Raw genomic sequence first — 23,749 nt, 5'->3', positions numbered from 1 at the left:
GTCGGATGCTTAACCGACTGAGCCACCCAGGCGCCCCTAAAATGTAGATCTTTAGAAGTTACATCTCCTATTAATTATGAACAAATAGTTTCAGTCTTTATATATTTGTGGATGACTCTTGTTTCCTCTTGCCTACGTAATACCAAGATGGTAGTTGTCAGACCAAACATATTTTCTTTTTTTTTTACCCCTTTAAATTGCCCACATGAATTCAAATCTTGTGATAACTCATTTCCATAGCATTAAAAGAACCAGATAAATACCTGCTGTTACTTAGATGTTAGTAGCTATGTGCTTATTCATAATTTGATTCATAAGTATATTTTGTTTCACTCTATTATAGACATGTATTTTATGCTAACATAAGCTGAAGCCAGACTATTATCATTTATTGAAACAAACTTTTTACTTTAAAAAAATATATATCATTAGGTACCTCTTGCAAGGGATATGCATTAGCACATACTCAAGAAGGAGAAGAGAAGAAGCAAACTTCTGGTACATCAAACACCAGAGGATCAAGACGAAAACCTGCAGCAACAACTCCTACAAGGAGATCTACACGTAATACAAGAGCTGAAACAGTCAGTCAATCCCAGAAATCCCCAGTATCAAATAATTCTGGGTGTGATGCCCCAGATAACAACAATCCATCTGTAAGTGTGTCCTCTTCAGCCATGTCAGAAAAGCAAACAAGACAGGCTCCAAAACGGAAGTCTGTAAGAAGAGGAAGAAAACAACCTTTATTGAAAAAGAAACTTCGGAGCTCTATACCTCTCCCTGAAAAATCATCTTCCAGTGATTCAGTAGATGAAGAAACAGCAGAATCTGACACACCACCTGTGTTAGAGAAAGAGCACCAATCAGATGCAGAAAGTAGTAACAGTTGTACTGTGCCAGCAAGTGTCGAAAATGAGTCTGCTAATGGCTTGAGAAGTTGTAATGAACAGGTAGAAGAAAGTGAGGAACATACTGAGAACCATGATACAGAGGAAGCAGTGGAATCTTCATATTCTGAGTCTCATACCGAAGATACTTCTGTACTAGTTGGAGAGGAAGAGGATATTCATAAAGTCGAAAATACAAGTGTAGAGGCTAATGTTTTGTGTTTAGAAAGTGAGACTCCTAAAAATATGTCTGGAAAAGGAGGTGATCCATTGGAAAATCAAGACCAAACATCTGGACCTTCAGAATCAGAGGTAAAAGCAGACAGATGTACAGATTATCCTTCAAATGATCTTCCTACATGTTCAGGATCTGAAGTTGAAGTATACCAACCTGTACCAAGCTTAGATGAGTTACCAGAGAATTCAGAGTCAGTGGTTAATGAAGAAAAAGTTATGGAAAGTTCTATAGCAGAAATTGTTGATCATAAAGATTCAACAGTAAAAACAGAACAGCTTGTAGATGGCCCCAAATTAGAATCTTCTGAGGGAAGCATTATACAAACAGTGAGCAAAAAATCCATAGAGGGCTCAGAGGCTCAGTTGCTTGAGCATGTTGAAACTGAAGATGTAGAAATAATTGCAACATGTGATACTTCAGAGAAAGAAAGTTTGAATAGTATTCAAGACTCTGAAAATAATTTATTGAAAAATAATCTTAACACCAAATTAGACAAATCTTTAGAAGAAAAGACTGAATCTCCTGTTGAACATTCCAGATCTACAGAATTGCCTAACACACACATTGAACAAATTCAGAAGCATTTTAATGAGGACAACAATGAAATGATACCTATGGAATGTGATTCATTTTGCAGTGACCAGAATGAATCTGAAATTGAACCTCCTGTAAATGCTGATACCACACAATTGAATGAAAATTCTGTGGAGCACAGTTCTCAAAATAATATGCCATCTTCTGATCCTGCAAATGGAAAGGCTGAAACTGTATCTCAGCCATCTGAAAGCCCAGTAGATGTGATGGAGAAAGCCAAAAAGCCTCGTACCCGAAGATCTAGATTTCACTCCCCATCTACAACTTGGTCTCCCAACAGAGACACTGCACGAGAAAAGAAGCGGTCTCAGTCTCCATCTCCCAAAAGAGAAACTGGAAAAGAAAGCAGAAAGTCTCGATCACCATCTCCCAAAAAAGAATCTGCAAGAGGACGTAGAAAATCTCGTTCTCAGTCCCCAAAGCAGGATATCACAAAAGAAAGGAGACGATCTCAGTCTCGATCTCCAAAAAGAGATAGCACGAAGGAAGGCAAAAGATCTGCATCACTCTCCCCCAAAAGAGACACTTCAAGAGAAAACAGAAGATCTCAGTCAAGAGTGAAAGATTCCTCCCCAAGAGAAAAATCCAGGTCTCGGAGCAGAGAAAGAGAAAGTGATAGAGATGGGTCACGGAGAGATCGAGATCGAGAAAGAAGAACCAGGAGATGGTCTAGGTCCAGATCGCGTTCGAGGTCACCATCAAGATCTAGAACAAAAATTAAGAGTTCATCATTCAGTAGAAATGACAGAGACACTTACTCTCCTCGGTGGAAGGAAAGATGGGCAAATGATGGTTGGAGATGTCCACGAGGAAATGATCGGTACAGAAAGAATGATCCAGAGAAACAGAATGAAAATACAAGAAAAGAAAAAAATGACATCAGTCCAGATGCTGAGGATCCAAATTCTGCTGACAAACATAGAAATGACTGTCCCAGTTGGGTAACAGAAAAAATAAATTCTGGGCCTGATCCAAGGACCAGAAATCCAGAAAAGTTAAAAGATTCTCACTGGGAAGAAAACAGAAATGAAAATTCAGGGAATTCTTGGAATAAAAACTTTGGTTCAGGTTGGATGTCTAACCGTGGTAGAGGTAACCGTGGCAGAGGCACTTACAGAGGTGGTTTTGCCTATACAGATCAGAATGAAAATCGGTGGCAAAACCGAAAACCCCTCTCAGGGAATTCAAATAGTTCAGGGAATGAGTCTTTCAAGTTTGTGGAACAGCAACCCTATAAACGGAAAAATGAGCAAGAGTTCTCATTTGATACACCGGCAGATAGATCTGGGTGGACATCTGCATCTAGTTGGGCTGTGAGAAAGACTCTACCAGCAGATGTACAAAACTATTACTCAAGACGAGGGAGGAATTCTTCAGGTCCACAGTCTGGATGGATGAGACAAGAAGAAGAAGCAACTGAACAAGGTAACATACTGTGTTTATTTAGTAACACTTTTATTTGAGGAAAGGGATTATAAATTTAAAACTTCATATATATGAATTGTAATGATCTGTACTTACAGTTTAATAATGTTAAATCCCATTTAACAAGTCACTTTGCATTATATAAATATATACATATATGTCAGTATTTATTGCCTTTTTTACTGCCCCTCCCTCCAATCTTGTCAAAGGCTTAACTAGGTTAAGTACAGTTGGCTACAATAGAAGAACTTGGGATTTTTTTAAATTTAAATTCAAGTTAGTTAACATATAGTGTAGTATTGGTTTTCAGGAATAGAATTTGGTGATTCATCACTTACATACAATATCCAGTGCTCATCACAATTGCCCTCTTTAATACCCATCACCCATTTAGCCTATACCCCCACCCAACACCCCTCTAGCAACCCTCAGTTTGTTCTCTTTAAGAGTCTCTTATGGGGACACCTGGGTGGCTCAGTTGGTTAAACGTCTGATGTTGGCTCAGGTCGTGATCTCACAGCTCATCGAGCCCCACATCAGGCTCTGTGCTGATAATTCAGAGCCTGGAGCCTACTCTGGATTCTGTGTCTCCTTCTCTCTCTGTGCCGCCCCCCCCCCCCCCAACCCCTGCCTGCCCCGCTCATGCTCTGCCTTTCTTTCTCTCTTAGAAATGAATGTTAAAAAAAATAATGAGTCTCTTATGGTTTGCCTCCCTTTCTGGGTTTGTTTTTTTTTTTTAAATGTTTGTTTATTTTTGAGACAATGCAAGAGGCAGAGTGCAAGCAGCAGAGGGGCAGACAGAGGGAGACACAGAATCTGAAACGGGCTCCAGGCTCTGAGCTGTCAGCCCAGAGCCAGACGCGGGGCTTGAACTCGCAAACCATGAGATCATGACCTGAGCCGAAGTCGGATGCTTAACCGACTGAGCCACTCAGGTGCCCCAAAGCCTCCCTTTCTGTTTTTATCTTATTTTACCTCTCCTTTCTCTGTGTTCATGTTTTCTTTCTTAAATTCCACGTATAAGTGAAATCATATGATATTTGTCTTTTTCTGACTGATTTCGCTTCACATAATACTCTCCAGTTCCATCCATGTTGTTTCAAAATGGCAAGATTTCATTCTTTTTGATCACTGAGTAATATTCCATTGAGTATTCCATGAATATTATTCAGTGATATCAAACTGAGGGTTGCTGGAGGGGTGTTGGGTGGAGGGATGGGCTAAATGGGTGCTGGGTTAAAGTAATGAGGGCACTTATGATGAGCACTAGATATTGTATATAAGTGATGAATCATTAAATTCTTTTCCTTCTTTATCCATTCATCAGTAGATGGACTTTGGGCTCTTTCCATAATTTGGCTATTGTTGATAGCACTGCTATAAATATTGGGGTACATGTGCCCCTTCAAATGAGCATTTTTGTTTCCTTTGGATAAATACCTAGTAGTGCAGTTGCGGTCATAGGATAGTTGTATTTTTAACTTTTTGAGGAACCTCCATACTGTTTTCCAGAGTGGCTGTACCAGTTTGCATCCCCACCAACAGTTCAAAAGGATTCCCCTTTTCTCTGCATCCTCGCCAACATCTGTTGTTGCCTGAGTTGTTCATGTTAGCCATTCTGACAGATGTGAGTGAGGTTATATCTTGTTGTGGTTTTGATTTGTATTTCCCTGATGATGAATGATGTTGAGCATCTATCTTTTCATGTGTCTGTTGACCATTTGGATGTCTTCTTTGGAGTAAAGTCTGTTCATGTCCTCTGCCCATTTCTTCACTGGATTATTTATTTTTTGGGTGTTGAGTTTGATGAGTTCTTTATCGATTTTGGATACTAGCCCTTTATCCAATATGTCATTTGCAAATATCTTCTCCCATTAGTTTTTTTTATTGTTTCCTTCATGGTGTAGGAGACTTTTATCTTGATGAAGTCCCAGGAGTTCAGTTTTGTTTTTGTTTCCCTAGCCTCTGACGACATGTCTAGCAAGAAGTTGCTACAGCTGAGGTCAAAGAGGTTGCTACCTGTGTTCTCCTCTAGGATTTTGATGGTTTCCTGTCTCACATTTAGGTCTTTCATCTATTTTGAATTTATTTTTATATATAGTGTAAGAATATGGTCCAGTTTCATTCTTTTGCATGTTGCTGTCTAGTTTACCTAACACCGCTTGTCAAAGAGACCATCTTTTTTCCATTAGATGTTCTTTCCTGTTTTGTTGAAGATTAGTTGACCATATAGTTATGAATCCATTTCTAGGTTTTCTGTTCTGTTTCATTGATCTTTGTGTCTGTTTTTGTGCCAGTGATGATTGCAGCTTTGTAATACAGCTTAAAGTCTGGAATTGTGATGCCTCCTGCTTTGCTTTTTTTCAAGATTGCTTTGGCTACTGGGGTCTTTTTCTGGTTCCATACAAATTTTAAAATTGTTTGTTCTAGCTCTGTGAGAAATGCTTTGTTTTGATAGGAATTGCATTGAATGTGTAGTTTTTTTGGTAGCATCGATATTTTAACAATATTTATTCTTCCAATCCATGAGCATGGAATGTTTTTCCATTTTGTCTCTTTTCCAGTTTCTTTCATAAGTGTTCTATAGTTTTCAGAGTACACATGTTTTATGTCTTAGGTTAAGTTTATTCATATGTATCTTACGGTTTTTGGTACAATTGTAAATGGGATCGATTCCTTGATTTCTCTTTCTGCTGCTTCATTATTGGTGTGTAGAAATGCAGCAGATTTCTGTACATTGATTTGATATCCTATGACTTTGCTGAATTCGTGTAATGGTTCTGGTAATTATTTGGTGGAGTCTCTTGGGTGTTCTACATAGAGTATCATGTTTCCTGCAAATAGTGGAAGTTTGACTTCTTCCTTGCCAGTATAGATGCCTTTTATTTCTTTTTGTTGTCTGATTGCTGAGGCTAGGACCTCCGGTACTATGTTGAACAGTAGTGGTGAGAATGGACATCTCTGTCATATTCCTGACCTTAGGGGAAAAGCTCTATTTTTCCCCATTGAGGATGATATTAGCTGTGGTTCTTTCATATATGGCTTTTATGTTCTTGGGTATGTTCCTTCTATCCCTACTACTTTGAGGGTTTTTATCAAGAATGGATGCTGTATTTTGTCAAATGGTTTTTCTGCATCTATTAAGAAGATCATATGGTTCTTACCCTTTATTAATGTGGTATATCATTTGATTGATTTCCGAATATTGAACCAGCCCTGCAGCCCAGTAATAAATCCCACTTGATCATGAATAATTCTTTTAATATGCTGTTTGGATTCAGTTTGCTAGTATCTTGTTGAGATTTTGCATCCATGTTCATCAGGGATATTGGACTGTAATTCTCCTTTTTAGTGAGGTGTTTGTCTGGATTTGAAATCAAGACAGTGCTAGCCTCATAAAATGAATTTGGAAGTTTTTTTCCATTTCTTTTTTTTTTGGAACAGTTTCAGAAAAATAAGTATTAACTCTTCTTTAAATGTTTGGTAGAATTCCCCTGGGAAGCCATCTGGCCTCATACTCTTCTTGTTAGATTTTTGATTACTGTTTCCATTTCTTTGCTGGTTATTGGTCTGTTCAAATTTTCTGTTTCTTCTTGTTTCAGTTTTGGTAGTTTAGTTTCTAGGAATTTATCCATTTCTTCCAGATTGCCCAGTTTGTTGGCTTATAATTGCTCATAATATTCTCATAATTGTTTGTATTTCTGGAGTGTTGGTTGTGATCTCTTCTCTTTCATTCGTGATTTTATTTATTTCAGTCCTTTCTCTTTTCTTTTTGATAAATCTGGGTAGAGGTTATCAATGTTGTTAATTCTTTCAAGGAACCAACTCCTAGTTTCATTGATCTGTTCTGATGTTTTCTGATTTCTATATCATTTACTTTTGCTCTAATCTTTATTATTTCCCTTAGAAGAATTTGGGAGGTTCTTGTGTAAGATTTAACTTTGATATCTTTAAAAAAAATTTTTTTTAATGTTTGTTTATTTTGAGAGAGAGGGTGAGCAAGTGGGGAGAGGGGCAGAGAGAGAGCGAGAGAGAGCGACAATCCCAAGCAGACAGAGAGAGAGGGAGAGAGACAATCCCAAGCAGGCTCTGTGTTGTGAGTGCAGAGCCCAACACAGGGCTCAGTCCCATGAACCATGAGATCACTACTTGAGTTGAAACCAACAGTCAGATGCTTAACTGACTGGGCCCCCCAGGTGTCCCAACTTTGATTTCTTTTATCTCAGATGTGCACACTTGAATTTTTTTGATCATTGTTCTCATATAAATAAGTTAGCCTTCTAATAATGATTTATCTTTCCTTGGCTTTTCTTATTAAGAACATTGCAAGAAAAAAGCTTTGTTAAAAAAAAAAAAAAGATAAAAAGTTACTCTTGTAATTTAGCAACCTGATTAGATTAAAAATTTTTTTTAAATGTTTATTTTTGAGAGAGACCGAGACAGAATGTGAGCGGGTTAGAGAGAGGGAGACAGAGAATCCGAAGCAGGCTCCAGGCTCTGAGCTGTCAGCACAGAGCCTGACGCAGGGCTCGAACTGACGAGCTGTGAAATCATGACCTGAGCCGAAGTCAGACACTCAACAGACTGAGCCACTCAGGTGCCCCACCTGATTAGATTTTATATGATTACTTCTTTAGTAAGTTTCTTGAGGTGCTGATTCTTTGGTAATGTTGAACCAACATGAACCTGCTCTTAATAATAATTTTAGTTGAATGCTTCTTTTAACCAGTCCACGTTATTTAGAAAGATAGGATTAGACTAAATGATTAGAGATTGGTGTTCTGAGTCTGTTAATTGCTGTTGACTCTTACTATAACCAGTGGTTCTTTGCTTCTCTAAAGAAATTTTAACATGATTTTTTATTATAAGCCTTTTTTCTTTTGATAGATTCTAACCTAAAAGACCAAACAAACCAACATGGAGATGGTTCCCAGCTACCTATAAATATGATGCAACCACAAATGAATGTAATGCAGCAACAAATGACTGCACAGCAGCCGCCTATGAATATCTTCCCATATCCAGTGGGTGTTCACGCTCCTTTGATGAACATCCAGCGCAATCCATTTAACATTCATCCTCCGCTACCCTTGCATCTGCACACAGGTGTGCCTCTCATGCAGGTAGCTCCTCCTACAAGTGTATCTCAGGGACTGCCACCGCCACCACCCCCTCCCCCACCATCCCAGCAAGTCAGCTACATTGCTTCACAGCCAGATGGAAAGCAATTGCAGGTATGTTTTTAGCATCTAAAGTGTAATCAACATAGTCGCTATAAGAATTTAACTGTTAGCAACAGATGTTCAAAAGAGGGTTTCCTGGCATCCCCAAACAATTATTCGATTAGGTTTACGGTAAACTTTCATAGCCCCTCTTCACTGTCCTTCCTCAAACCTCCCACTCTTCAAATAAAATGAATTGGATGCATATTATTGAACCAAAGCTGCATATATGCTGTTGTTTATGTCCAAACAGGTTTGTTTTTTCAGGTTAAGACAAAATTTTGAGAATCAAATGATGGGTGTTTTAAAATAATTCTTAATTTATTGGACTTTTTAGAGGGTGGGAACTTGTGGTGATGCTTTTATTGTCTTGTTGGGACAAACGCCAGAGAAAGCTGTTCATTATCCATTACTGTCTGTATTTCATGTTCACGAGTTTACCGTGTTCAAAAAAAAGAAGTGCCTCTGAGGCATATAGAAATTTGAATAATACTTTGTAAACACTGTGTTCCTTATAGTTCTGTGCCTGCATTTCACAAATTCTAGAATCCTGATAGTGTATAATTGGAAGATAAGGGGGATAGGGTTCTAGAATTTGGGACCTCATACATTTTTCTGCTGTCAGCTCTCTGCAAGCTATTTGACTTCACTGTCTCCTTTTCTTCCGTCTTTAAAGTGGGGGCACATACTTCAGTTAATTTTCAGAAAGAGCCTTTTGGAAAAGATAACTTTTTTAAGTGCTATTCTTTTCCTTCTTGTTGCTTTTAGTGTTGCTGTCAGAACATCACAAGTCACATGTGTAATTTAAAAGTCACTTGACATACTTACATAGGTCTCTGTTTGAGAATGTTACTTATTTTTCTTCAGAGTCCTTTAGATATACATGACCTGAAATACGAATTTTGACTCACTTTGAATTTTTTTTGTTATTTCTAATATATGGCTAAAAGAATACAGTAATTCATTAACTAATGATAACTCTTTAAAACAGGGCGTTCCTAGTGCTTCTCATGTAAGTAATAACATGAGTACACCAGTCTTGCCTGCTCCGACCGCAGCCCCAGGAAATTTGGGAACAGTTCAGGGACCAAGTTCTGGTAATACTTCATCATCAAGTCACAGCAAAGCCTCTAATGCTGCTGTAAAATTGACAGAAAGCAAAGTAAGTGTTACAGTGGAAGCCAGCGCAGATAGCTCGAAGACAGACAAGGCAAGTTCAAGGTTGAGAGCAACCTACATAATTCTGTATATGCTAAAGATGAAAAAATAAATTATATATTGTATAATTGGTAAAGGGAATTTACTGTTGATAGTCTTGAATTCCAATGCTATTTGAAGGGTTCTGTCTAGATATGTTGATGCCCAGTGAGTTACTGGTAATATTTCATAATTATTTTTAGAAATGTTTGGTATGTGTGTTAATAACTTTTGTATTCATGACATTATTTGAAGAATTCCTTGAAATAATGTAAAAGTGAGGTGTTTTTAATTTCATATTTTAAAAGAAATTTTTTTAAAGTATGTGGGCAAATAATAATTATACTTTTTCCTCTTACCAGAAATTACAAATCCAAGAAAAAGCAGCACAGGAGGTAAAATTGGCCATTAAGCCATTTTACCAAAATAAAGATATCACCAAGGAAGAATATAAAGAGATTGTACGGAAAGCAGTAGATAAAGTAAGTTCTAGCTTTAGCAGAGTTATATATGTAATTGTTTTGAATCATCTCTATTTTAATAAAGGAATGCTTAAGTCTAATTAAAATAATAACCACTAACTTCTAATTCTGGTCTGCTTTTCTGCCTTTTGAGTAAGATCATATGAGATATGGAACATATAAAAATGTCTGATTATCTCTTTGGGGTTGGTTTTCACAAATCTTTCCATTTTGCTTTAATCCTTATAAAGTATGAGAAAAATATTCCCCTTTTTTCGTAGGTTTGTCATAGTAAAAGTGGAGAAGTAAATTCTACTAAGGTGGCAAATCTGGTTAAAGCCTATGTAGACAAATACAAATATTCACGGAAGGGAAGCCAAAAGAAAACCCTGGAAGAACCTGTGTCCACCGAAAAAAACATAGGTTGAAATGGGGAGCACTGTAAAGGACACTATCAAGATATCTGCAAAGTGCAATTTCAACTTGTACCTTTAACTGAAAATCATACATAACTGTGATTGAAATTTGGTTTTGATAAAATTATTTTTTTTAATGTAGAATATAAAGTTTTGTTCTGAATAAATATAGTTCTGCACTGCAACTTCTTTATCCTTTCCTCCTCCCGAAAATGAAAGCAATTCAAGGGAAAGTAAAGGGGTTAAAGGAGTGTGCATTTTTACTAGGACTCTTATAGTGTGGATACTGGAAGATGTACAGCTTTTTGATTTGAACAATGGAGTGCATAAATTAGAGTCTTCTAAGTGCACTGGTTTTGGAAAAGATATATATAATACATTTATTCTGTCAGGCTAAAAATAAAGTATGAATGATCTTTATGATTTTTCCCTTTATAGAAAGTTAAATAATGTATTACCATGAAGAATATTTCTAATAACAGAATATACCAGTTGCAGGGTTCCTAATGTGTATTTTTAAAACACACGTCTGAATAAATTGCTTAGATAGAAAACAGATTATCACCTGAGTAAAATTCAGTGTTCAAAACTTTGGAACACTGTTACTGAATCACCAAATAAAGGTTATGCTGCTTGTTTTTCTTTTGTGCCTTTTTTCCCCACCAATTGAAATGAAGCAGTTTGATTTGCTAGATTTACAATTTTGGAAGTCTAAAACTCTATGTGGAATTTAGAAGAACAGTTTGGAAAAAGTGTTGACTTTATAAAAATTATGTACTTTCATGATATCTTCTACCTGTCAGAGAAATGATAAATTATCTGTGCCAACTGGAGAATTGCAGTTGAGTGGTGACCCTGCCTTCCTTGGGATGAAGGTAGAATTATGAGACGCACTTCAGTGGCTTTCATTGGCTCATCTATCTAATCACTAATGAATTTCTTTTTACACTTGAGAAGTATCCAAATGCTTTACAGTGAGTAAAGTGTTAATTAGGTGACCATATGGTGGCCATTAACCATGTTGCAAAATTCTAGACATTAAAACCTTGGTTTTGGAAAGGGAGAGGACTTAATGGAGTCTTGGTTAGGCTTTCAGGGACTAGGGATTTGATTGTCTTTTTTTAAATACTAGAATATGTTAATTTTTACAAAAGGTAAGTTCAGAAGGTTATAGAGCCACTATTTTAATTGGCATCTTAGAAGAAAAAAATGGGTTATCCATGATAAACTTTCATTGCAGTAATAATTTTCAATAGATACCAAATAACAAAAGCTATTCAGATAAGATGTTAATGGCTCAGAAAGATATATGCATCAGTGAGACAGACTGACCCTTGTATTAGCTAAACTAGAGAGAGCAATACTCTGTAGGACTGTGCTTTTCTGAAGTAAAGATGATCTGTTTGTCAAGTTTATGTGCATAATACTTTCTTGGTGCTAGCTTTGATAAGGCAAATATTTTGAACTGTTGGCCCCAATAATGATTGTGCTAGTTCATAATCTTTACTAGATTAAGAGTGTAATTCCAAAAAGTGTTAGAAATATTTCCAAGGAGTCTTGATCTTTATTCTGCATTTCTGGGCATTTGTAATATGGTATTCTACTGATTTATATATATATTTTTAATTAAAGTTTGTGTTTAGATATGAAGGGGAAAGAAGTTTAGAAGTATATTTCTTCTAATAAAATATTAAGACTGTTTTAAATATCAACACACACCTCCTCATTTGTTTGTTTTGAACTCTAGAAACAATTGTGTGAATTTGCAATCTGTTTTCAGTTAAAGCTGGTTCACACTGAAAATTTTGTAGCAAATTGCCTAAGATGATTAATCACACAGTGCATACTTTTCCTACATTTTCTTTCAGTGATGTTTGGGAATACAGTTATATTTTAAAATTTGCTTTATACCATTTAAAAGTTTTGAAGAAAAACTAGGTGGTATGATGGTCAAGTCTCACATCTTTGGTTGCAGTGCCATGAATTATTTCCACCTGTCTTGAAAATAACAAGTGTGTATTCCATATCTGCTTGGGGTACTTGGTTAGACTGCATTTAAAATGCTAATGAAGAATGTTACTGGATTAGAATTCAAACTTTTAAAACTTAGAAATACTTAAGAATGTATTAGAAAGTGCATGCTTTATGTTAAAAAAAATGCTTTAACATTCCCCATTCTTGCTTTTCTCAGAAATCTACATTAATTTTGCATGTGCACAAACTGAATCAAAAACATTTTGTGGAATTATAAATTTCTTGTTATTTATTAAGATTCAGTATTAACTTGACCTTTGAAACCTTGGTCCCATTAACTTACTAGTCACATTGACCAATGTTTTAGGCTATAGTGATGCCTAGAATTTTGACTAAAAGTAGTTACTTACTATTTTAACATTCCAAAAGTTTTGTGATTTCTTTTTTTCCTGGTTACCACATTTTCTCCATGATCTTCCATTAAATGGCCACAGTGTGTACTGTTTGAATGTTCCATCCAAAAGATACAGCTTCAGAAGCACAGTGGTTGCCCCATGGTCCATGAGACCTTGTTTGTAGTACAAGGATGGAGTTCTGTCTACTGAAACAATACTCTTAAAACAGAAATGTAGTATGTAATATTTTCTAATAAATTCTTTTGATAAACAAAGAAGTGTCTTTAACATTTTATTGTTCTGATTCCTGGGAAATGCTGACTTTTGCCTCATTATAACTGTTTCCAAAGACATGTTGAAGTATTTCTCAGATTTGTACACATAACTAGCTAGCATCATAAATTAATGTCCAAGTTGTAAAGCAAGCTTAGAGTTAGCTATAAGCATATATTTTAATAGCATTTTTTCCTAATTACAAAATCATTGTAGGAAATTAGAAAAGCTTTATTTAAAAAAACTTGTAGAAGAAACGGAAAAATGAGAAAAATCACCTGTAATCCTGCCATTTAAAGGTAACAATGCCAATCAAACTGCCCAGAACTGTTGTAACTTACCCATTTCACTTAATGATGTATTCAGAAGTTTACATTTTAATAAAAATTCTACAGCATGATGTTTAACGGCTATATAGTATTCTATCACATATCGTACGTACCGTTACTTAAAAAAAAAAATTCTTTAAGTTTTTAAATTTATTTTTGAGAACGAGAGCAAGGAAGGTGCAGAGAGAGAGGGAGACACAGAAGCCAAAAAAGGCTCCAGGCTCTGAGCTGACAGTTCAGACCTGACACAGGTCTCGAAACCACGAACTGCAAGGTAATGACCTGAGCCAATGTTAGACCCTTAAATGACTGAGCCGCCCAGGCGCACCTCTTCATTGCCTTTTTAACAGTACTTCATATTTCCTGTCCTGGAGATATTAAGGTTTTAATATTGAAGCCATCTTTCATGCATTTTCCATTCACATCCCATCTCCATTCTCTCAAACAATTGCTGTTTCCTCTATATCAAACTGGAATTCCTTTGCAGTGAAATCCAACTCCTTTAGTTCCCAGAGTGTTGCCATCTGACCTCTTTTAATAGTCCCAACTATGACTTAGATTCTATATGCGCCAGTTCATTGTAGACACTAAAGGAATAATCTTCTGATAACACAGCATCATTCAACACAGAGTGCCCACCTCGTGTGTTACACACTAGGGAAGAGTAAGCAAAACAATACTGTTTCTACTCACAGAGCTACATAATGTGGAAATAACATCTATTTATATAACTGGTAAGGAATGACAGGACTATAAGGTGATCCAAGGATCTGTGATAGGGTAATTGGACTTAACAGTGATCAATGAGAATCCCTGGGAGAAATGGCACTTAAGAGCTAAAGATAAGAACTAAGCAAGGAGAAAAGAGCTGGCAGAGGAAAGAGGTGCAAATGGTCTGTGGCCTCAAAGTGTGGCAACCCCAAGCCTAAATTGGCTAGAGTGAAGACTGGTGGAGACTTCTTAGGGCAATACATTTTGTAAAGAAAAACTTGAAATCTTTCAAGCAGAAGGTGTTTGATATGAGCAGATATGCATTTTGAAAGATTACTCCACTCATAATCTTTCAATGGCTTAAAAGTGGTTAATAAACATGAAAAAGTGTTCAACTTCACAGTTAATGTTATAAATGTTATTTTATCAAATTGATAAATTTAATTCTGGCAAGAGTGCCATGAGGAAATAGTACTGGTTAGAATTTGTACAATTTTTCTTTCTAAAAGGCAACTTGTAAATAAGTATAAACAGCCTTAAAAGGGCTGCCATATCCCTTTTCCATAATGATGAAAACATACTGGTTCACATAGTCCTTTCTAGTATTTAATAGAGGAAAATTGGAGGGAATGGTTAATCTGTGGTTCATATGAAAGTATTTTACATCTGTGGTTCATATGAAAGTATTCCACAGCTGTTGTAAATGTTTTCAGGGGGAAAAAAAACATTAAATGGAGAAAAAAATAGGTCACAAACTGCAGCTGACCTTTCAACAATGAGGGGGCTAGGACTCTAGCCAACCCCCTGCAGAGTCAAAAATCCCCCATAGAATTTGTGACTCTCCAAATACTTCAGTACTACAGCCTGTTGACTGGAAGTCTTACCAACAACATAGTAAACATATTTTGTATGTTATATGTGTTATACACCATATTCTTACAATGATGTAAGCTGGAGAAAAAAATGTGACACAATCCTTAGGAAGAGAAAATACATTTATAGTACTGTATCAGATTTATCTTAAAAAATCTGTGTATGAGTAGACCTGTGTAGTCCAAACCTGTGTTACTTAAGGGTCAACTGTATACATAATATTCCAATTTAAAATTAAGGCACAAAAACACAGATTATTATTTCTAAGTAGCAGAGGATCTTTTTGCTTTTCTTTAGCTTCCAAGTTTACTATAGTGAACAATAGTCGTATGATCAGAAAAAACGAGAAAATTGCAGCTCTCCTTGTTTGGTACATGACAGTGGGGGAATGGACAGGAAGCTTTGCTCTAGGCTGGGGAGCTACCAACTTCCCAATTTAGAACTGGCCTAACGTCTCAGCTTGAACACTTGAGATAGGTGTCTGATGGCTCTCCATACTGTGCTCCATACTCCCCAGCGGGGAGCACAGCCTCCTGTGGTAGCTGATGGGTGCTAGTCTGTGAGTAGTCAGCACCCACTGGCTTTATGGGCTGAGACACGCCTTAGTCATAAAGAAGTAGACTTCCCAAACCGTAACTAATCTGGGCATATTTCCCAATCCTGCAATCATTAGAGAAGATAATCCACTTATAATTAGTAGGGGTCTTGGTTTTAAAGCTCACAGAGAACTGAGGCACAGCTTTCTGTGCCTGAGTGATGCTGATTATGTTACTAAACTTCTCTGAGCCAGAGCGGCCTATGTGAGGATTTGCTGCCTACTTACCTAGAGGATTAAGTGAGATTAGATATGGGAAAGTCATAATTTCCTACATACTTACTTGGGAGAAGTTCTGCTCTATAATTCAGACTGGTTTGCCCACTGTCTCATCTTGGATAATGGTGGAAATACAGTTTACTTGCACAATGGTTTCAATCTAGCTGCACATCCAGGGTCACAGCTTAAAAAAATAAAAAAAAAATAAAAACACAAAAATCCCAAAAACAATACACAGAGACTTCTGAGAAGATGGTGGAATAGGAACATCCTAATGTTACATGGATACAACTAGGTAACACCCACATCAGTGTAAATAACCCAGAAGATGATCCAAGGACTGGCAGAACACACTCTCCACAGCTAAATGCAGCTAAGAGGCCAACATCAAAGAAGGTAGAAAAGGGGAAGACACGGTGGGGAGCCAAACTGATCTCAGAGCAGGTACAGGAGGCACCGGTAACTTTGAGAGACTTCAAGAACAAAAGAACTAGGTATTTATCCAAAGGATACAGGTGTGCTGTTTCGAAGGGATACATGTACTCCAATGTTTGTAGCAGCGCTATCAACAATAGCCAAAGTATGGAAAGAGCCCAGATGTCCATTGATGGATGAATGGATAAAGAAGATGTGGTGTATATATATACAATGGAGTATTACTCAGCAATCAAAAAGAATGAAATCTTGCCATTTGCAACTATGTGGATGGAACTAGAGGGTATTATGCTAAGTGAAATTAGAGAAAGACAAGTATCATATGACTTCACTCATATGAGGACTTTAAGATACAAAACAGGTGAACGTAAGGGAAGGGAAGCAAAAATAAACAGGGAGGGGGACAAAAACATGAGACTCAAATATGGAGAACAGAGGGTTACTAGAGGGGTTGTGGGAGGGTAGGGGGATGGGCTAAATGGGTAAGGGGCATTAAGGAATCTACTCCTAAAATCATTGTTTCACTATATGCTAACTAACTTGGATGTAAATTAAAAAAGTAAAAATTAAAAAAAAAAAAAAAAGAGCTGGCTGGCACCATTTCCCTCCCCTATACCCTGTCCCCATGGATACCTGTGGGAACCAGTGCAGCAGCAACGCTCTCCCTAACTTGCTAACAGTGAACTTGCCTCTGCATTCTCCTGCAGACCTGTCCCTTCCAGCCAGGCTTCTAGGTCTCCTCCCACAGCAGGCCTATGCAAACCTTACTGACCGCATGGCCCACCTTAGCTCTTCTGTGAATCCGCCCACGCCATCTAACCTCCCCAGGCTTAGTCCTTGGCAGCTCCAGATCTCCTCTAGCAGCAGACCTGCATAGACCTTGCTAACAACCATACGCCCTGCCCCTGTTGTCCTGCGGATCTGCCTCCTCCAATATGCCCTTGGCCAGAGCCCACCCACCCAAAGTGGTGCCACAAGCCCGGCAGTGTGCAAGCAGCCTCCACCAGGGCCAGTACCACTTCCAAAGTGACTCGTGCTCTGGGGAGAGGGGAATATAACCACCGGTCTCAGTGCAGCTCCAACAATGGGCTTGGGGCAGACATCTGGTTTGAGTGCAGGCCCTGCCAACCATCGAAAGCTTCCCGGGACAAAACAGAAAGCACCCTGCAGTTTGGTGTTACTGCATCTGGCAAACACCTGGTCTGACTCAACTTAAGCATAAGGCACCCCCCGACTAGTCCACTAACAACACAGGGACCAAACTGCCCACACAGGCAGAGAACCATTGCAGACAACTGGATTAAAGGGAAAAGTGGCCCAGCCATACCACTAGGGTGCATGCAACAGACTTAAGAGACACCCCTGAAGTGTCAATTTCTGATGGACAGAGGACATTGCAGAGGACTCCAGGACCCCTTCTTCATAAGGCCACTACTTTCAAGAGCAGGAGATGTAGCTGACCTTCCTAATACATAGAAACAAATGTGGAGAGTTAGACAAACTGAGGAAACAGAGGAATATGTCCCAAATGAAAACAGGACAAAATCGCAGCAAGAGAGCTAAATGAAACCAAGGTAAGTAATATGCCTGATAGAGAAATTAAAAGATGATCATAAAGATACTCACTGGACTACAGAAAAGAGTGGAGAACTTGAGTGAGACCCTTAACGAAGAGATAGAAAACAAAAAAGAACCAATCAGAGATGAGGAATTCAGTTTTAAAAATTAAAACTACACTAATGGGAATAAATGTAGACTAAAGGAAACAGAAGAATGGATCAGTGACCTGAAGAACAGAGTAGTAGAAAGCAATCAAGCTGAATAGAAGAGAGAAAAAAATAATACTAAAAAATAAAAATAGATTTAGGGAACTCACCTACTCATCATGTGTAATAACATTCCCATTATAGGGATCCAGAGGGGAAGAGAGAGAAAAGGGGGCAGAAAATGTAATTTAAGAAATACCTGAAAGTTTCCCTAATCTGGGGAAAGAAACAGAAACCCAGATCCAGGAGGCACAGAGATCCCTCCACCAAAATCAATCTAAAGAGGTCCCCACCAAGACACACAGTAATTAAAATGGCAAAAAGCAGTGATAAAGAATTTAAAAGCAGCAAGAGGGGCGCCTGGGTGGCTCAGTTGGTTAAGCGGCCGACTTCGGCTCAGGTCATGATCTCACGGTCCGTGAGTTCGAGCCCCGCGTCGGGCTCTGTGGTGACAGCTCAGAGCCTGGAGCCTGTTTCAGATTCTGTGTCACCCTCTCTCTGACCCTCCCCCGTTCATGCTCGGTCTCTCTCTGTCTCAAAAATAAATAAACGTTAAAAAAAATTAAAAATAAATAAATAAATAAATAAAAGCAGCAAGAGAAAACAGTTACATACAAGGGAAACTCCATAAGGCTATCAGTGGATTTTTCAGCAGAAACTCTGCAGGACAGAAGAGAGTGGCAAGATATATTCAAAGTGCTGAAAGAAAACAAAACAAAACAAAACAAAACAAAACAAAACAAAAAACTCTGCAACTAAATATTCTACCCGGCAAGGCTATCCTTCAGAGTCGAAGGAGAGATAAAGAGTTTCCTAGACAAATAAAAGTTAAAGCAATTTATCACCACTAAACCACCCCTACAAAACAATGTTAACAGGGACTTTTTGAATGGAAAGACCATAAGTAAGAGTAAGAAAAGTAGGAAGAACAAAAACAGTAAAACTTTATCTATAAAAATCAGTAAAGGGATTCACAAGATGAAAGGATGTAAAGTATGACACCATATACCTAAAACGTGGGGAGGAGGGAGGAGAGTAAAGAATAGATTCAAATTTAAGCTTAATTTCAACCATCAACTTAATATAAATTGCTATGTTCATAAAATGTTACGGGGATTAAAAGTACACTGATACCGATGGGCACTGAGTACTGTATAGAATTGGTGAATCACTATATTGTAGACCTGAAACTAATATAACACTGTATGTGAGCTATACTAGAATTAAAATTATTTAGTTAAAAAGGCAATACTAAATAAACTAAAATTATTTAGTTAAAAAGGCTGAGCCTAGGCTCAGCCTAGGCTAATTTAATCAATCTCTGGGTTTGGGATAGTTTAAAATCTCCCCGGGCGGAGGCTAATGTGCAGCCAAGAAGCAAACCACTATGTAACTTTTTAAGATCCCCTGAAGATCACAGCTGTTCTGTCAGAACAACATAACTAATTAGATCACAGCTTATCTTTAAAACCATTTAGATTCTATCCTCCCTTTCAGAGGCAGCAACAGCACCTGACAGTTTGCCTGCAATCTTTTTTAAACTGTGTTTTCAAATGCCACTTTATCTGGGGTTTAGATCCCACTCAGCAGAGAAAGAAGATCTTGAACATTTCTTGGGTGTTCACATGGTTCCAAGGTGCAATGAGACTCTTGTAAGAACCCAGCTGTTGGTGAGGTCAGGCTGTGTGTGCTTAATTCAACATGTTTTTATTCACACACTTGCCTAAAGGAATTTTAGACATTTCTAAAATTACCATTGTAACACGGCTTTTTCTAAATCGTCATTTCTGGAAGTCTTCCTTGTACACTTTAATAGCTGACTGCACGTCCTCCTTAGCTCTAGCAAGTACAATTATGATTACCAATCACAGCAGCAGTGACTAACGTTGAGTGCTTCCTACTGGCTCTGTGACAATATTTTATTTGCATTATCTCCCTTAAATTTTGTAAGAACTTTTAAAGTAGGTCCTATTATTAACCTCATTTTTCAACTGAAGAAATGAGGATGAGGTTCAGTCACTCAGCCAGGATCACTCAGACCTCAGAGGAGCCTGAGTCCAAAGCCTATCCTTGTAACCATCTCCCAATGCTGCCTCTTGGCTCATCACAAGATCTACCCAGCCATATGTGCCCCACACTTACTCTTTCTCACCCAATCTACCCAGACAGTTTGGGCACCAGAAATGGCTTGTCTGTATTTCTATTTCCATTCCAAGGTCTATGTCTTGATCTGGGCAGTGGTTACAGAGGGGTTTGCTTTACAATACTAAAGCTCTACTCTTTATTTTATGCATTTTGTTACATGTGCCTGAGGTGGGGGTTTCGCAATAAAACTTTATTAAAAAAAAAAAAAATCAAGAGGCCAGCAATTAGCTCCGAACCATTGTTTAGATTTGTGACAGGGTCACCTGGGTGGCTCAGTCGGTTAAGCGCCTGACTGCGGCTTAGGTCATGATCTCATAGTTCCTGAATTCGAGCTCTGCATGGGGCTCTGTGCTGACAGCTCAGAGTCTGGAGCCTGCTTCTCATTCTGTGTCTCCATCTCTCTCTCTGCCCATCCCCCTGCTCATTCTCTTCCCCCCTCTCTCCCTCCCTCCCTCAAAAATAAATAGACTAAAAAAATTTAGATTTGTGATAGTCAAATCTTTCATTCTTCATCTTTTCTCTTCTTTTAATCCAGTCCCAATGGGAAAAATAAATCATAAATTGGGGGAAAAAATTCCTATTGGAAGAATTCTGCATCGCATAAAATGTGCTTCTGTTTGGAAGCAGAAAACTTGAACAACAAATGTGCCAGTGCCTACTGTGTGCAAGAGAGTGAAGTCAGAGTGTGTGTACTTAAAATCATGCTTTCTGTATTAGGTTGTGGCGGCTTTTGTTCCTTTCTTTCAGTTATTATTTTAACAAACTGTGTCAATTTTCAAAGGTTGCACAACTCAGAAACGTCTGTTCCCGGACAACTGCCCAGCAAGAGTGAATTTGTGGAAAGGGTCAGCCCCCAAATTAGTCTTGTCTTTCACACAGTTTAGTTATAAACAGGGCATCATATCTGATCATTCAAATCAATAAACCCTCTCTAAAGCAAAGGCTAAATATTTCTCTATCAGTTTAGGGAAACAAAGTACAGTTCAGAGATTCTGGAAACCCAACCCTGCACCTAACCAAATGTGGTTCAACCTATTTGTTATGATTGATTTCCAGACTACGCTTCATGGAGCTCTTTACTTGGTGGCCAAAGCATTTCCCTGCTCTAGCAACATCTAACTCACACTGCACCATTTAATCTATAACCTCTCTTCTAGAACAAGACCTCTCCAAACTCAAACATTCTCTTACCACTGTTAAGTCTGTCAAATTTCTATCAGCCCTTAAATTCTCCAAAAGACATTTTTACTACTCCACGAAGCCCTTCCCACTTTGCCTTCTCCCACTCATCAATCAAATGAAGCCTTCCACAGGACTGAACTCCCAAAACACTTTATAATTCTCATTTAGCCCATGTTTTACCTTTGTTACTGGTGAGCATTTGGAAGCTTGTCTCAGCCTCAGAGCAGGACTGTCTCCTTAATCTTCCAAATGAGCAGCAGAAGTTCTCCATCAATACTCAAGCTGAATGAGATATAAGGGAGGTATAAACAGAGAGAAAAAATCCTATTAACATCCTAGAAATGTTTTGAGTAACTTTGTTCAGAAGAATCAGCTATCAGTTGTTCAAGTTATACACCAGAGTAGATAGTTGTTGGTTGGAAGCTTTGTTTTCAATTTACCATAAACCCTAGTCTTAGAAATGTTCCTTTGTTAAGGGAATTCCCAGAAAGTTTCTGGCTCTAAGAAGTTAAGTGATGCCACATTAATGAATGAAATACTTGGGGGAGAAAATCTGAGGAATTAGGGAAAATCTTAAAAAGACAACACAATGCATAGGAAGGAAATACTATAAACAATGCAGCAAATACAAACAAAAGGGTCTGCATAAAAAATAAGTGTCTTATGTCTGACTCCTCCTGGAAAGAATTCTAATTACTCTCTACAATTAGCTTCACGCGTGCTGGTTAAACAGCTCCACTTACTTGCCATATGACCTTGGTCAAGGTACTTACTCATCCCACCCCTCTAAGTCCCCCCTTGTAACATCAGCTATCACATTGGGTTTTCGTGAAGACCCAGACAATACGTGTAAAATGCACAGCACGGTGAATGACAGAGGAATTGTGTTAAGCAAATGTTAGGGACCGGCGTAATTAAAAGTCTGTAAACAAGTGTACATCAATAAGGGGTCCAAATAATAAATCATCATACAGCCATACAATGGACTATATACTATATAGCTATAGAAAAGGATGTGAAAGCTCTTGACATACCAATATGGAAAGGTCTTAAGATAGTAAACATTTTTTCAAGAACAGCAGTGTCCAGTATAAAGTAATTTGCATAAAAATAACATACCCCATTCGGTCTTTTGTAATCAACTCCAGAGGTGTACTTAAGAAACGTGACCAGGGGTCATCTGGCAGTGGGATCATCCTGTTGCTGTGCTTCTTAGCAGCTTCTGCTTGGGTGGTAAAGAACATCATGTTTTCTTTGTTTGATGTTTAATCACAGTGATTAAGATCAGGACAGAAGTCACTTATCCAAAACAATCTCATTTTAAAAAATCATTTTTATTGTCATTTTATGGTTAAAAAAAACATACATGGCATGACTATAAAGTAATGAGACGAGTTTTCACGTGTGGCTTGTATTACGGAGTCTCATTAGTATATAGTCACATCCTGTCTAGAGCTTGGAAGAAAAATATGCCTTGGCTATATGATTATCAATTTTGTTACTTAAAATTTATTGAGTGCCAACAGAGCACTAGGCACATATATAACACAGAATTGTACAGTCTCTATGTTGTAGACTATATTATTTACATAGATTTCTCAAAGATAACATTAAAGCATGTATTTACAGAACTTTAGACAAAATAACAATACTGGAAATCAGCAAGTTTCTGTCTAGCGAGGAGCACCTTTTCATGAATGAGAGGGTTATGAAGAACTTCTTGTGCAAGAGCACTTTAATTCCATTACCCAGAAAGTCCACGTTATTTCATTATATAGTTCTAGGAAGCTATACGAGAAAACCTAAGTGGGAAGCCATAATTGGTTTCATTAGGTCAAATACATTTAGAAAATTCTCTGTTGAGACCAACGCTTGGAGGGGCTACAGACATATTTATATTTCCATATCAAAGCACAAAAGCTAGAGCTACAGCACGCATGCAGTTCCAATGAGGTGGAAGAAGAGTGAATACGAAAACCATTTTTCTGAACCTGGAGTTTCTTCTCTTTCCGATCCAATTACCATTGCAGTTCCTTATTTTGCAAAGAAATGTATCTTTAAAACAAACACTCATTTTACACAAGATTATTTTAGGAAATTTTGAGATTTTTAGGCAAGGACAATGAATGTTGGCCAACGGATACCAACAACTGGGAGCCGTACAAGTGTGGGGGAGACAAGGCTCATTTTAGTGTTACTGCATGATCTCTGCGGCGTCTGCTGGCAGCCCCAATCTCGGGAGGTGGGCCAAGAATAAACCCCACAACCCTAGGAAATGATCGTGGCTAATGTTGGACAAAAAGTCTCTGAAGCATTCATTAGCACATGGCAGAGTGCAGCGCCAAGGTCCCCCTTGCAGGGACAAATTAGAATTTCCGTTGATACTAGTTGAATCAAACTATTAAATTTTTT

The 23,749-nt window shown here is 37.9% G+C and overlaps 2 protein-coding genes across 9 annotated transcripts in view; one reads left to right on the top strand and one right to left on the bottom strand.

The window, feature by feature from the left end:
* SCAF11 (SR-related CTD associated factor 11) overlaps positions 1 to 11,078 on the top strand; it is a 67,810-nt gene extending 56,732 nt beyond the window's left edge. For 3 of the 4 annotated variants that reach the window (XM_042946311.1, XM_042946308.1, XM_042946309.1), the window contains 5 exons: positions 433 to 3,144; positions 8,032 to 8,378; positions 9,358 to 9,576; positions 9,926 to 10,045; positions 10,306 to 11,078. In XM_042946311.1, the coding sequence (XP_042802245.1) occupies positions 433 to 3,144; positions 8,032 to 8,378; positions 9,358 to 9,576; positions 9,926 to 10,045; positions 10,306 to 10,452 (3,545 nt within the window). In that variant the 3' untranslated portion in view covers positions 10,453 to 11,078. The remainder of the gene's footprint in view (positions 1 to 432; positions 3,145 to 8,031; positions 8,379 to 9,357; positions 9,577 to 9,925; positions 10,046 to 10,305) is intronic. The other variant, XM_042946310.1, reaches the window with a different exon arrangement.
* A 1,710-nt stretch (positions 11,079 to 12,788) lies between these two features.
* ARID2 (AT-rich interaction domain 2) overlaps positions 12,789 to 23,749 on the bottom strand; it is a 179,062-nt gene continuing 168,101 nt past the window's right edge. For 3 of the 5 annotated variants that reach the window (XR_006204798.1, XR_006204801.1, XR_006204802.1), the window contains 3 exons: positions 22,457 to 22,559; positions 21,518 to 21,619; positions 12,789 to 13,028 (listed from right to left, as the gene is read on the bottom strand). The gene's annotated coding sequence lies outside the window, so the exon portion shown is untranslated. Of the gene's footprint in view, positions 13,029 to 15,873; positions 15,994 to 21,517; positions 21,620 to 22,456; positions 22,563 to 23,749 lie in introns of all 5 variants that reach the window. The other 2 variants (XR_006204799.1, XR_006204800.1) reach the window with 2 other exon arrangements.

Source organism: Panthera leo, chromosome B4 (genome assembly GCF_018350215.1).
Source record: "Panthera leo isolate Ple1 chromosome B4, P.leo_Ple1_pat1.1, whole genome shotgun sequence".
Classification (NCBI taxonomy): domain Eukaryota; kingdom Metazoa; phylum Chordata; class Mammalia; order Carnivora; family Felidae; genus Panthera; species Panthera leo.
Note: the sequence above shows the minus strand (reverse complement) of the source record. Positions and strands in the feature narration are given on the sequence as shown.